This window comes from Tauraco erythrolophus, chromosome 5 (assembly GCF_009769465.1).
Source record: "Tauraco erythrolophus isolate bTauEry1 chromosome 5, bTauEry1.pri, whole genome shotgun sequence".
Lineage (NCBI taxonomy): Eukaryota > Metazoa > Chordata > Aves > Musophagiformes > Musophagidae > Tauraco > Tauraco erythrolophus.
The window spans coordinates 5,382,505-5,398,028 of NC_141469.1; the positions used below are offsets into that span (position 1 = coordinate 5,382,505).

The 15,524-nt window shown below is 38.9% G+C and overlaps 1 protein-coding gene across 1 annotated transcript in view; it reads right to left on the minus strand.

Moving 5' to 3' along the window:
- Positions 1 to 4,935: 4,935 nt before the first annotated feature.
- The window catches only part of PRSS12 (serine protease 12), a 42,371-nt gene continuing 31,782 nt past the window's right edge, over positions 4,936 to 15,524 (minus strand). The window contains exons 11-13 of the mRNA XM_086611788.1: positions 14,318 to 14,440; positions 6,733 to 7,013; positions 4,936 to 5,243 (exon numbers count right to left, since the gene is read on the minus strand). Coding sequence (XP_086467914.1) covers positions 4,936 to 5,243; positions 6,733 to 7,013; positions 14,318 to 14,440 — 712 coding nt within the window. The remainder of the gene's footprint in view (positions 5,244 to 6,732; positions 7,014 to 14,317; positions 14,441 to 15,524) is intronic.

Consider the following 15,524-nt stretch of genomic DNA (forward strand, 5'->3'; position numbering starts at 1 on the left):
TGAAAAGTTAGGGGGGAAGTGGGGGTCTTTGAAAGGACTGGGAAACAAAATCTGAAGCTAGAACTGGGATCAGTAGATGGTGCAATTACTGCAAAATACTTGGCAAGTGAGGGGGGTTTCCTGTTTAAAGTGGTTGGGGGCAGAATTGTGGACTTGAATTACAACATGGGTTAGATCTGAGGAAAATTACTTCCGAGAGTCATGTTAGTCACACTTCGGAATAGACTGGTAGAAGATTAGGGAGCTGTCATAGGAAACTTTTTTTTTTTTTGAAGCAGATACTTTTCCTGCCCTTGCCAAAGTGTAGCTGAATGCCTGTTCTGTGTTGGAGCTATGGTAAGTGGTACTACACCTGTTGAATTGGTGGTGTGTGATTTCTCTTAAACAGCTCTGCATACGACCCTATCATATGATATCTTCACTGCTTAGGATTCCAAGTTTGTGGCTGCTGAGCCTGGTAGCCAACAGTCAGTGCGTACTGAGAATTTCCTTTTCTCTAAGAGTGGATTTATCTAGTAACCTTAGTTCTTTTAGAGATAAAAGAAGTTAACACATTTGTTCTACAAGTTCAGGCTTTCTGGTGTTGGCTTTTAGCTGCTTTTAGCATTGCACTGATGCAGTTGTCTGATGTGTTACCCCAATTCCCTTGAATTTTAGCCTTTGCTTTTACCAGACAGCAGCTGCGTTTTTAATCTGTTTTAACAATTTTAGGGCATAATAACTGAATTATCTTTTTTTTTTAAACAAGTTGTCCTTTGAAAACTGACTATCCTGTTTCTGCCACCTATAATGGAGGATCCTCTTGTGTGAAGCTATCTTAGAGGAGGACCATGTAGCTGTCCAGCTAGCCCATTGTGTGAGCCATCTGATAAAGTCACTGGTATTTCCACCTGAATAAACTGGCAGGGTGGCTTGATCTGGCCTGCAGGTTAGATCTGTGAACATTCAATGTTGAGTTCTTCATCAAATACTTAGAACTTGCAAAGATAAAACAGTGGGTTTGATTCAAGAGAAGGAAAAACCGAGGTTTAAGGTGATGGTCAAATACAAATGCATGAACTATAATGTTTGCTGTGGGTATCGCTTACTAGTTTTGAGTGCTTAGTGAGGTTACCTAGCATCTTCTGTGACTGAAGCTTTCCGTGAGCATCCAGTCACATGCACAGAGGGTAGTGAAATCTGCTTTCCCTTATCTGAGTACAATAGAGGTTTTCTTACAAGATGTGGCTTTCCAAACAACTGTTTTCCTATCTTTCCAGTCTATTCCTGTTGCATTTTAGCTCTTACCTTTGTAGATGCTCCATATTTTTCTGCACCCTGTTCCATCTGCAGTTACATCCAGCATCTTCTACCTCTCCAGCTTTCACCCAACCTAGTCTTTCATTTCCTTAACATGGTTACAAAGGTAAATACTTCTTTTCAAACTCTTTTAAGTCATCTTTTCCCTGTTCATACTTGCATGGTGTTGCATTCGCAGGAGGTTACATGGTCAGTTTCTGTGTTCTCAATAAATGGAACAGGAACTACTGCATGCGAGCAGGGGTCTAATGTTTATGAGGTGGGTCTGGTCTTTGCCAGCTCATTTAACTGCATTCACTGTTACCCAGGAGCTTGAAGCACAACCAGCCATTTTTCTCTCCTGATAGCACAAACTCCGTGCTTTCTGGCTAGTTTCTTATACTGGGATCTGCTACTTCAGCCTAATTGTTTCACCTTTCTTACGTGTTGTGTTCTGTGATTGCCACTCTGAAAGAATAACAGCATAACATGAGTATGAATATTCTAGCACTTGAAAGCACGAAATACTTGAAGTAACATTTGAAAGAATGGAGAACATGGATTCAGGACTGACTTTTTTGTTAAATATAAGCTATTCTAGTGCTGTGAATTTTTCTGGGAATAAGACAGCTGAGGTTATAGATATTTTCCATGTAATAATCATAAAATGGGATCTTGGTTTATCTGTGGTTTACAGGTAAGTGCCCCTTTATTTTGTTTAAGATTGAGATAAATGCATATTATATAGGCTTTGTGTGTCACTTGCAGTAATGCTTCTGTTCTTTATTTTATTTGTATATTCTCTGGAAAATGGACAAAAACTAGGAAGTTCAGGGGAACTGCATCTAACTATAAATCTTCACAATATTTGGGAACCTGGATAGATCACACATCAGTGTTTTAAGATGGTTGTTAATCGGGTAATAGAAGTTAATACTTTTGACCCTTCCCCTTTGTTCAACATTTTTCTTAAGCAGTTTCAAGAGTGTAGGATAAACTCATTTATGACGACCTAACAGGTCTAAGTTAAAGCACACAAAGCAGTAGGAATTCCATCGTACAGAACAAACTTCCAGCTCTGAGAAAATGGCCCCAAGCTTATATGCTTTGAAGAAAATATTCTCAAGAGCACCCTTTTTCACTTAGGAAACCTCACATGACGTTTACCCAGCTGATGTTCCTGCAGCATCTGCTTGTACGTTATCCACAGGATTAATGTATAAAAGTTACAGTCGGTGTGGCAGTTTTTATTGTATACATTTACATCATCAGGCTCAGTGAACAAAAATTAGAGTGGCGTAACAGAAACACAATTTCATTTTATGTTAGCAACTGAAAAGGCATGCTCTCCGCATGAAAATGGTAGTGCAACATTTTCAAATCTAATAAAGCATCCTATTGAAAGAGCAAAACTAATGAACTACTGCACTAAATCTGAATGTTTACTATGTTTAGTATCCAGACTTGATTCCCCCCCAAAAAGTATCGCATTTATGTGATGCAACTTCTAAAAGAAAATTATTATTTCCCCTGTACACATGTATTGCACTACATAGCCTACTTCACCACGGTCTCAAAATAATGGGTCTTGTGTAGCAAAGCTTTGATGGTACAAGTAGATACATTTTGTCAGATGTACTTCCCCTTTCCTTTAATTACAAGGACTACGTCTAAGTAAAAACATAAATGTTTTCAAAGTTTACTAACAGTGTTTCACATAGGTCTAGCAGTAGGTGGTCACAGTACTATGATTTTTGACATGTTTTTAAATAAACTATTTCTCACTATTTCAAATAGTGTGGAATTACGGAAAACTAAAATATATTCAAGCACCTCATGTACTAGTTTAGCACCAGTTCCAACAAGATATTTAAACCAGTCATGACCTTTGAAAACTAAGTTAGTGGTCGGAGAGAAATTAAGAGCAAATCTTCAACCACATGGACTTCTGCAGTATTATCACCACTTTTGTATGCAAGATGAGTTGTCTTGGATATTTGTCATGACACCAGAAGGACACAGAACCATACAGAAACGAATGATTGCCCACTTACAGCATGAGTACAAGCAGCCCTCTTTGTTCGCAAAAGGTCACGTAACACTGTTGTAGCCAGAGAGTTTGGGGACAGGAGACACAGGAGCACAGTCACTGGTAGTCACAGTTTGCACAATTACTATGTGGTGACGCACATCTGCCACACTTTGTCACACTGGAGTGTTTCATGGCCCACGGAGCCTTCGCTGTGTCTTTTTAAGCAGCATGTTAATGTAATACGTAGAACACGCGTGCGGAGAGCCAGGGACCATCGAGGTAGCACTGAACTTTCCTGTCTCTCGACTAGTTACTCGCAGATATTTTCCAGGCGTGATATCTACGAGTGCTGCACTAAGGTGGTGATGACTCCCTGTGTTCTGTGTGGTGACTTCAAGGGGCTGGCCCTGTCTGTGAGGATAGTGAGTCGGTTTGTGTTTGTCTTGTGCATCAAGAGTAACTTTATCAGTGCATTTTTGTAATAAACTATTAAGGTTTTCATAGCGTAAGGAACAGTATTTGTTAAAGGAATTTAATGGAATCAAGATGTGTCAATACTTTAAAAGTCCCTGAAAACTATCTATTAGAAAATAGTAGTTTAAGACTTTATAGACCTTCTCAGACAGGTTTTGGCTCAACATCTCTAGTATTTGCGTTGTACAAAGTTATAAAACTTTGTCTTGTGGGATTGTCAGAGGTTCTGAAGTGTTACTTGAGTAAAGCTCCTCCAAAACTAGCAGTGAGAGGATTGAGATGTTTGTCTGTTAGTCTGATACTGTACTGACAGCTAGTGGTAAATAGGAAAAGTAAATTCTTTCTGAAACGTTGTATGTACTAAAAACTATGGATTTCAGAAAGAAGACAAACTATATTAACCTAGAGGAAAGAAAATAAGAGGTAATTTGTTTTTGATCTAGCTCTTGCACCTGTGCAGGATGTTTGCAGGGAAACTAACTTCCAGAGGACTAGCTGTTTTACTTGGGAATGTACTTTTTGCACAATAAGCTGTGAGAACTCATGTCAGAATAGCCGGGAATCTGGTTATTGACAATTATCTTCCTTCTCACGTTTAACACATAATCAAGAATTACTTACCGAGAGTGAACCTGCTAATGGTCTCCTTAGCTAATGAAAAGTGAGTCAAAACTAAGAGGGCTGAGCGTAAGATCATAGGAATAATAAGAAAACAGTCAAGAACTGATACCATAAACTAGACTGAAGATTAATTTTGAGATCTGTAATTAATTCTAGAGAAGCTTGGAGCATAAATAGCTTGGAGCTACTACAGTCTTCCTGTGGGCGGTGAATTTCATAGTGAATTCTGCAGCTGTCCTGCTCCAATATTACTCTAAGCTGGCTATCACTTTTCCCCTTATCTTAGATACATGGTAGCTTGTTCGTGGAAGATACAAACTTCCTTAACACAGAGGGATTTTGTTTGGATAGTAATCCCTAACTGGAAAGGTTGTGTGTATACAGCTTGGATTTAACAAAAAGAAAAACACATGAATCAGGACAGTGTGTCTGTTTCCACCCACTGTGGGCCCCAGCTGTGCACTGTCTGTGCTGTTCAAGTTGTTCTGCCTCAAACTTTGCTAACAAAGTTTGGTTTTCATTACAGACATTCATAGTTTGGTCACACTTTTTATCCAGGGTACAAAAGACGATACTTTTGTGTAGACACCTGGAGAATCTTTCACTCCACAGCCGTAGCCCCAGGAGGTCACACCATACACAGCCCAGCTTTCCCCTGGACGTTCACACATCAGTGGTCCGCCACTGTCTCCTTGACAGCTATCAACACGTTTCTGTTCCTGGACGTTCCCAGCACAGAGCATTCTTCCTGTGAATCTTCTTTTGTAACGCTCTTCACATACCCTCTTGGGAAGTAAGGGGATGGCAGCCTGTTGTAATGTTCTTGAATAAGCCCTTCCTGAAAAGAGGACCCAAATATTGTATCATTATGATGACTGGTCTTGGAAACAAATGTGATTTAATCAAATTTTTGCTTTCTGGTAGAGATCAGCAATATTGTTTGAATCTTTTACAATCCTGGCAACTTCTGTGTACCAGAGTACTAATGGGACTCCTGACCAAAAGGAATCTTCTTCATTTTGTGGTGGTGACCAGAACCTGTCCTTTGGCTTTCTTTATCTGTAGTGAATCCTGCATTGTGGAAGCAGTGCTCTGCTTATAAAATGTCAAGATTTCAATCTTTTGGCTTTTTTTCTGTAGTTTGCACCTCTTTTATCAGTTGGAAATATGGGAAATGAAAGCCGGTGTAGGGCTTTCTTAATACTTGTAAAGTAATTACGATTCATATGGTAATTTCACATATGGTGTGAAACTTCAACTGAAGTACTGCGATGATCTAATTTCTTACCATAATTAAAGCTAATTAATTGCAGTGGTTAATGTGTCCTTAAATAGATGTCCTAAGTAAACGGTATTGCAGAACTTCTAGTGGATTGTGTAAAAAGCTAGGCAGAGCTAGGCAATGAACGAGCAATTGTTTTTAACAGAAAAACCACACTACAAGTCTATCTCCTTTATTGTGGTACAGTGACCCAGACATCTGTGCACGCAGATTAGTGCACGTGAAGAGGAAGAACTGGTCCTTGCTGCCTTGTCTCCTTGCCAGTTTGAATGAGTCAGTGGAACAAAGACTCAAGTGTGGTTGCTGACTTGCGCTGTATTCAGCACCACAAAAACATGAAAGTAAAACACGGCTATTAGTTTGTAAAACATCTAAAGGACAAAGACTTTTGAAGAGGAAGAATCTTGTACTGACCTAAAAAGTGACTGAATAGTTTATTCGAGAAGCCTGGATAGCAGATTGCATTGTGGCTTTTGTAAATTTTGGCAAGATGTTCTCTATTTTAAATCTAACTGCTGATCGAAAATGTCAGTGGTAACAAGACAGACTAAAAACGTTGTTTGAAATTCTATTACATGTATATTTTCTATGCATTTTTCTATTGAAGTAGTGTAATTTAAAGAACCTCTCTAGAATATTCATTGTACTTATCTTAAAAACCTGAGATATGTTAGAGCGGTTAGTTATGTTCTGAGGCAGGGGGTGATAAGCTACCGCGCGGGGTGTGCTGGCAACACACAAGCTTTTCATTCATGTTTGTCAGTCTTAATGAGGCCATTTTACTGACTGGTTCTGTGATTCAGAGTGACGTGGTTTCAAACAAACTAAATTCAGGAAACAAAGTGGTGGTGTTCCTGGTTAAGGATTAGGAGAGAAAATATTCCCCTATATAAACAGGGCAAAATTGTTCCATTTTGAGAATTTGCTTATTTTAGGTATTTGAGGGTTTGGGGTAGTTTTTGTTGTTGTTTTGTTTGTTTGTTTTCTAAAACAAGCAGTCTCAGATAACAAGATCAGTGGATGGAAATCATTAAAACGTTTTTACCTGTGTCACCCCATCCAGTGATATAACAGTTGGGAGCAGTCTTCTGCGGCCTCTCTCTCCTTAGTGGCAAGCAAGCAGGTAAGACGTGGGTACTGAATCTGGCACACTGCTCCTCTGGCCCCTGTAGCCTCACCAATGCAATGTCGTAGTCGCTGCTGTCGGGCCTGTACTCCTTATGCATCACAATTTGTTGGACTCCGATTTCTTCCTCGTACTCTTCTGGTACCAGTGTGTGATAGTCTCCAACTCGCACAGCGTAGCTCTGAGTGTTGTTGCCGTACCTAAGATCGAAGGGAAAACAAACAGGGCTGGCTCGTGCAAAGTCAGATCCTAAGTGTGCAAATCCTAAGATTTGATCAGAGTCTTTATTGCTCATAAATAACAAACCAAAAGGTTTTTCTTAAAGAGCAAAATGGCTTTCTCAAAAGGTTCTAAAGAATATCAAAGAACTTCTCTTGAAGTTTCAGGTTGGGCTGTGTTCGGTTTTGTATGTTCTCACAGGCAAGGCTTCTTAGGGCCATCTGCCATGACTGGCGCTTGTTTCAAAGGTGCAAGCAAGGTGTGCATTATAGATGTGTTTACTAAGGATAACAGAAACCACCAGTAATTGTAATGAAAACCTGAGCACTAACATCATTGTGATGCTCCAAAAAATTACTGAAAACAGAAAAATTGAGAAATTCTGGCGGCTTAGATAACTTGATAAAATCCTCTTACGTTGACTGAAGTCATAATAAGGAGAACAAAGCATAAGTGCGTCACAAGCACCTATTGTCAAAGTGACAGAAGGCCCGTAAATCTTAGACTTGTTTTGCATCTAATGTGACCCCCATTTCTTTCACATCATAGGCTAAACGGTAAATACCTGACAGATGGTTAATGTGGCTGAAATAACAATTTTCTGTGCATGCCTTTGGAGATTTTGGGATTATGGGACACAACCCTTCTCAGGAAAATGCAAACAAAGGAGTACTATTGGGTCCATTTGTTTATTTTAAAATCTGGCTAAGCTAATGCAAATATTTTTCCTTTGACCCTCCCTTTCCCTCGTAGCCTTCAACAGGAAATTTGTAATACACGTGCAGAAAATACCCTACAGTGTTCCGTCACCTCCTAACCCATACCTGTTCTTTTTATACCCTCCAGCACTGTGCTGGTCTGCATAGCTTACTAAAGCTTGCTTGAGGAGCAGCAGACAAAGCAGGAACGTTACAGGTTTCTTCTGAACAATCCAAAACTGTACCACTGAATATTTCTTCTAATTGTGGGTTGCATTCCTGGTTGCCTGAAGAGCTTTCTTTGTCAGATTCTGCACATCTCCTTGAGGTCTTCTGTGAGAAAAAATTCACTTCTAGGCTCGTAAGGAGAGAGGGTTGCAGGCTGTGACCAAACATCTGTTCATCTGAAGATGACCTTCTATATAGGAAAAATGAAGTAACTTGTCTACCACAAATCTCTTTCCAAGTCCTCCTCCATAGCAGTCTGTACGAAATACTCTCCAGGTACTGCATTTTCGTTGCAGTTGCAAATAAAAATTCTATAGCAGCTGAAAGTGAAGAGATGCAACTGTTGCAGATTTTTTAAAGTTTACAGAGGTGTTAAAGTAAGTATTGGTACTGATTTTAGTCTCAGAGGGAAAACTGAGAAAAATGAAATTGTTTATTCTACCAAATACATTACTTATTTTTTCCCTGAAAAAAATAGCTGAAGAGCTTTTTTAATTTGTGGATCAGTATGTTTATCTCAAAGATATTTAAGAAAACACCTCTTATTTGCATGTGCCACATGACTTATCTTTCTGTTTTGACTACAGAAGTGCTAGTTTTTTATAACTTGTCACTGAATTAATTTTCATTAGGAATTTTCTATTAAGAAATGAGAGCACGAATAGGAAAAGAACATCAGAAAAGGCAGAAGCATGAATCCTGGCTCCCAGGTGTTCTGACTCGAGTCCCCTGACGTTTCTAGAACAGAGGTATTTCTTTGTAAGCTTTTTCAAAAAACAAATAGTTGAATCTTGGTTTCTCTTGCACTATATCTCATGTTCTCATTTCCATATCATCTTTTGTGTTTTTTCCAGTTTTAAAAGCTCGCTAAGACTTCACAGTTGTGTCTTTTCCTGATAAAATAAATGATAAAGTTCATGGAAGTAGGATTGGCACCTGATAAACTGCTTTTATTTTTGCTGCCCTTAAGGAGATTCTTCAGAGTAAGAAATGCTGTTAGGTCTTAACTAGTTTCTAGTACTAGTACTCAATAGTACAGGCATTCCTTAGGGCAGCTTTCTTCTTGTATTATTTCTGCAAAAGTGACTTTTTTAGGAATAAGTTGTTCATCTTTACAATAATTGCTTGGTACATTTTACTACCAATTTGTACTGAGTAGGTTTTATATATTTGCCCAGAATTGCTTCTGATAATTTTTACAAACTATAATTCAGAGTCTAATTTAGCATCTTTACATGTAGATAGTCTTGAAAGCAAAATTTCCTGGCCCATGTGCAAAAATTTCCAGAAATGCTTTGGCAAAACCATAGCATTCAAAGTTAGAAACATATTTTGATATAAATATACAAATTAGGGGGGAAAGTATTTTTTATTTCTCTAGTTACGGGAAATATTAGTAGGGAAATTAATTCCTGAATTGTGCTCTGCAGAAAGTTGCATCTGCAGTTCAGTATTTATATATACTAAATGGTCATTTGTCTCTTGACGTGGAGGCTACGTAACCTCATAGGCAGTGTATTTCCTAGAACTACAGTTTAAAGATTTTGGAATTGGTTGCAGCAAGAAAAACTACCAAATCGAGGGCAAGCGTATTGCTCACTTTGGCCATCTTTTTCATGGAAGTGCCCGCGATGACTGTTTGACAGAAAGCTGCTCTGGTATATAAAGCAGTTTGAGTCCACTGGGCAAACCAGACGTACAGACCCTGGTAGCTGGTTTTGTGTCAGCTAAGCGATGCGTTGGTCCTCGGTGAGACTGGTGAAATAGAGCAGTGAAACACTCAACCATTGGACGTTTTGCACGCTCGTGTGCCCCTCTCTGAAGTGCACGGGCCCGGTGTAGAGGCAGGTGGCTGCATGGTCAGGGGGTGCAGTATCAGATTACAATCAATCTTGGCTGATAGATCAGTCAGTTTGGTAGGATCTCTTCTCCTTAGAGTAAAGGAGAAAAGGAAGCTGGCACAGAAAGTACTTTAGTTACTACTGCAGTAAAATGGCTTTTTAATTTTCATTTGAATTACTCTAACTTACATGCAAAACTCCCAAGAAAGTAAATGGAAGTGTTGCTTTTGTTCCTGACATCTCAGGTACATTCTTCTGCTTGAATTTCACAACTGCGATGATGACGTTCCACTTAAGAATCTCAGTGATGCAGCCACTCAGCCCAGTAAGTTGAGTAAAATTATGCGATTTTCTTTGCCACTTAAGCAATATCAAATAGTTTCATAATTTTTACTACAGCGATTGTTCATAACCGTTGATCTCGTGGCCTTTAAAAGCTGTCATAAATAGGATTCTGTACCCTAGAATGTATTGCTAGATACAATCTTTGAATGTTTGAAAGTAATATTTTAACGATTTTTGGTACACGTCTGAGTGTCATATTAGAATACAAATGTGCAAGGTCATTAGCGTTAAATATATATTCGCCTGGCATAATCTGCCAAAAACGTTTCCAAAAGGTCACTGAAAATACTCTCTTACAATTTATAGACACAGTTTTGGCTCTGTGCAACAAGCCACATATTACAGCTGTGCTGATAGTTTCTGGATTATGAAAGCTTTTGTACTTTCAATAAATATTTGCCCATTTAAGTTAACTGTTGTGCACCTTGACAGACAGGTTTTGTATATATAAACAGACACAGTCACAGTACTTTGCAGATGTCTGTCATCAGTGGTGCAATGGAAGTCTGGCTCTCAAGTAGAGAAAGGTAATTTTACATGGTATAAATCTTTCTTCTTAATGTTTTTTTTTTTAATATAATGAGTACCTCTGCATTTTTGTTTATAGACCTTATCCGCAGCATCAATTACAGGATTTATCATTTACGCCGTGTGGTATTTGTATTGTGATTTGAAGCGGGGAGGGGGTTGTGTGTTTTTTTCATCTTTTATTTTTAAACCTCATGGAAGTCAGAGTACTACAGAATCACAAATGTATTAGGTGTTGGTAATCCAGATGAGAAATGAACACCCTTCCTAAACTGATTTAATAATTGAATGAACTTGATTTTTAATTGGTTATTTTGATTCATCAGCCTAAGCATGAAGGAAAGTTGTTTATTACTAGTGATAACAAGTGCTCTCCTGTCAGCCATATATCAGATAGTACAGTAGAAAAGTTGCTGCTTCTATTTAATATTACATCCTTGATTTTGACAAAAGGAACAGTGTTCCCTTTAATAGGTTCCTGCTGTTTTTCTGGGTTATGGATGATAGTCATTTATAGCAGAATAATGAAGAGAAGAGATCCAGGAAACATTATCTTAATTAAAAGTACTGATTTTAAACATTTCATAGAATGAGAAGTGTTGCTTCTCATGCAAATGTATGAAACTTTAATAGCTACAGTGCTTCTAGGGAGAAGCTTAATGAGCAGTCTTTGCACAGATTTCCCATGTTTCTGTGCACATTCAGACACATAAGGCTTAAACAGATTTTTTTCATCTGTAGACAATTATATTTTCCCCCTGCAGTGGCTGGTATTTGCCAAATGTGGAAATACAGTCAGAGAGCATCAGTACATAAAAAAGGCAAAGTAGTCTAGCTCAGGGGTGTCAAGTCTTCCTCACCTAGAAGTCACCTATGAAATGGCAGAGAACCACCACACACACATCACATTTGAAGAGTGGAGGCAGAGGAGGAGTCTGGGAGTGCTTCATGGGTGGAAAATGATGTTGCTTTCAGGGTATTACCCTCTGTTGGATGGCTGGGCTGGGCATGCCTCTAAGCTCTAGTGCAACCTGGCAACATTAACCTTAGCACCTCCTAGAAGGTTTCTTTCCCAGCCAGCTGGAGGGTGGATTGGTAATCAGCCACCATGCTAATATCGTGCTGCTGCCAGTCAAATAATGTACTGACATCGAAGGCTCACCTTAATTCATCTCACCATTCATGCTGAATTTTAGAAAACTGAACTTTAATTCTGATGTCTACTTTGGTTTCTGGTGTCTTACCAGGTATTTGGTTCCACTGTGCCTCAGGGTCCCTAGTTGTCAAAACAAAATTATCAGGACCATGTTGAAGTACACATGGGCATTCAGGAATGCCTAAAGAAGCACTTAAATGAGAGTTATATTTTTAGAAAAGTACAATGTTCAAGTAACACAGTATTTCCTAAAATGACATCATGGTCATTATAATTTCCATTTTTTCTATACCTCACATTTCTGATTATCCAAAGTTAACTCTTTTTTTTATGTATAGACCTGCAAATTCCTTATAGCTGTCAAAACCAATCAGGATAAAAATTGCTGATAAGATGGATGGGTTATAAAGGGAAAAATAGCTTCAAACAATTTCTGATCTTAAATTATGTTTCTGTGAAATTACAGAAACAAGTAATGCTGCCATACTACTGGTGAACAATTCTAATCATCATGCATAAAATTGTATTTAATTTTTATCCATAGTACAAATGAGACCACTTTTGTTACTTAAGCAGCGTTCCAATATCCAGGATATGAGAAATGGTATCCTGGCCTTTCTCTTCTCTGTCCGTGGAAAATATGTGAAGAAGGCGCTTGATCTATAGATAGCTCTTGGAAACCTGGCCCCTTAGAATCACTCTGAGATGATCAGGAAGTTCAGCCCAGTCTGTCCAATGTCAGCTTAGAGCTGAATGTCCCTTCTCTCTCTTACAGTAAACAGTCGTGCATCCGCAGGCTGTCGGGGTTGCACACTTAGGTCCAGCTTGCACAGTTTTAAATGCAACACCGGGGGCAAAACACTACTTGGGTCCCTGAGACCACGTGTCATGGTTTGAGGGTGGCCTGTAACAGGCTCCTGAGTGACTGCACTAGTCTACAAGTATCACAGTGCACACAGAAAACAGAACAGGCTTCCTGTGACCTCCCTTTTTCTTTCCTTGAAGAGGATCTTTGAGGTAAAATAACAGAAAGGACTGCTTTGTTTTCAAGCCTGTAATCAAAGGCTTTCTCTAAGTCGCGTCCTTAGTAATCGCAGGGGAACAGGAAGCCGTTTTCTATAAATTTTGATGGTAGGAACTGAAGTGCTTTCATAGTTTTGCAGACACAACTGGGACATCATTAGAAGTAGGCAGAAATGGTATCGGTTTTGACCATTTCAGCTTGAAATATTACCAAGAAGTCCTTAGTGATTTTCATGAAACATGAAAATGAAAAGATGGGCGTTTGACGCTAAGCAAAGGTAACACTTCCCAGTCGAGTAAAAGTTGACTCTTCTTTCTAGTTATTGGCATGCAAAAGGAAAGGCTCAAATTCTGGAGTTAAAACATTTGCAGCCCACTTGAGCAAATTCTAGCAAATATCCTCGAAACTGCTATGCCATTCTTCTATGCTTTTATTCCAGCCATCCTGCCATCTTTTGTAAGGATTCCAATGAAATAATTGCTGTTGAAAGCTTTAAATACTAGACCAGCTTCCTTACTGCGCAAGTTAATGCTTTTATACTACAGTAGCTTCATCAGCAGTGAATTCCTGATGGTAGAATTACTGGAGGGGGTATCAAAAAAACTGCATAGGAGAGTTATCAGTAACAGAATATCTGCCTCTGCAAAAATGGGACAAGACACTTAAAAAAGCTAAATAATAGCTCAGTACTGAGAATTGCAGAAGTCATTAGACCAAGTAAATCAAATGTGATTTACAAGGGAGTTTAAGTTGCAAACCAGTTGCTAAACATGTGGAAAGGCGTAGTTTTATTAGATGCCAGTGTCAGAGAATTATACCAGTATAATAATTTCTTTGTTAAAGGGGATAGGACCTTTGTTTAGATGGCTGCAAAAGACAATTCTTCAGGTACTGTAAGATAACAGAGTAGAACAACCAATTTGTGAAGAATGAGCAGAACAGCTCAGTCTCACTAGCATCCAGCAGACTGACTTTCCTGTTAGACTCAGCAAAATGCATAATAGTGCTTTACCCTAAACTGGGTTTCGGGGCACTAGTTCATCTAGTCACTGCAGTGTTACAGTAAAAATGTCTTGTCACTGCCGATATCTGTCATTACCAAAAATAACCTGAAATATTACAGTCCCTGTTTGATGTTTGCTTAGTTGTCTTCACTATAACCTGAAAACCATAAGCTCCAGTTTTGTTGGAACAGAAAGCTGTGTTAAAATGTCACAAGTATTGTCTATATTTTTTCATGTGAATATAAATCTCACGAATGATGACACCCAGAATAATTTCAGTGTATTAGGGTTTTTTGTTTGTTTTTATTCGGAGGGAAAGGAGGTTGGTTGGTAGGGTTTTTTAAAACCAAAGGCCACCTCTTTGGAACAATTTTCAGTGGGCTTGAACTGGCACGTTTTTGCCTATACCTAGAATAACAAAATAGTTTGAAAACACACTTTACTATGGAAGAGAGAGCTACCTTTTAAAGCAGTGTGCAGCAGTGAGGACCCAGCAGCTGCTGATGAGAGTAGCACCACACAAGAGTCTTCCATCACCATGAGAAGATTTCAGTCGGAGTGCAACCTGCCATGGCCAGCCGCCCCTGCAGAGGACATAAGACATTGTGTCCAGGGTACCACAATGGGAAAATAAGGAAGCTTGTCAGTTACCTCGAATGTAAATCCTATTTAGTTTCCTTCACTGACATAGCTTGCAAACACTGTTATTTATTGAATAACAGTCGAGAATACCTCTATATTCCTGCAGCATTGAGAATTGCATTTAACAATGGTCAGGATTACTTTATGAACTGTTTGGGCATCCAGCATGCTGAGCGCTTTCCCCCGCTGTCAATTATTTTAATTTTCCCTTCTCAGATTGTATTTATTGTGCCAAAAATACATTCTACGGGTTCCTCGCCAAATACTGTCCAAGTCAACAAACCAGAAATTTCCTGTCAACTGGAGAGGGGAAAGAAGGGAATTTCTTGAAAAACTTAACCCAGCATCCTTTCCTGTCTGCGTTAATATCTAAACCAAGAGGTCTAAAGCAACTGTAGAAACCACGAGTAAGATATTAACGCCCTTTTTCAGCCTGTGATCATGGGTTTTGTATAGTAGATCTGAGATACGTGTTTGCGGGCATATGAAGACCGAACGGATTATTTTTCATCAGTTTAATAGATTAGCAAAGTATGGAATCAGAGAGAAGGGAAAGGGAGAGAGATGCACCTGTAAGCAACAGCAACATCCAGGAATAAGCAACAGGCAGGCTTAGGTGTTTCCTGACTACTGTCAATAGGTAAGCTGGAGTACAAGAGCTGCCCAGAATCATCTGGTCCAGCATCCTATGTCAGAGTTGCCAGTGCCAAATGTTTTAAAGTAAGGTTGAGGAATTTACTTCCCATAAAGCATAAAACAATGTAGACTTTTTTAGTTTTGGCAGATGGAATTTACTATGTCTTTCCAAATAGGGTAATTTGGACATGTTAGGATTTCCTTGTATGTATATAAGTATCCAGTTCCTTTTTGAACTTTGTCAAGTTCTTTGTCTTAATGACTTATACTCTGAACTTAATGAGTCCTTTTCTGATAGCGTTCCTATGTTTTCTCGATTTTGAGGCATTTCTAAGTGCACTATTGGATTTCTCTCACCCTTTTGCTTCATCTAATGTCCCTGTGCTTATT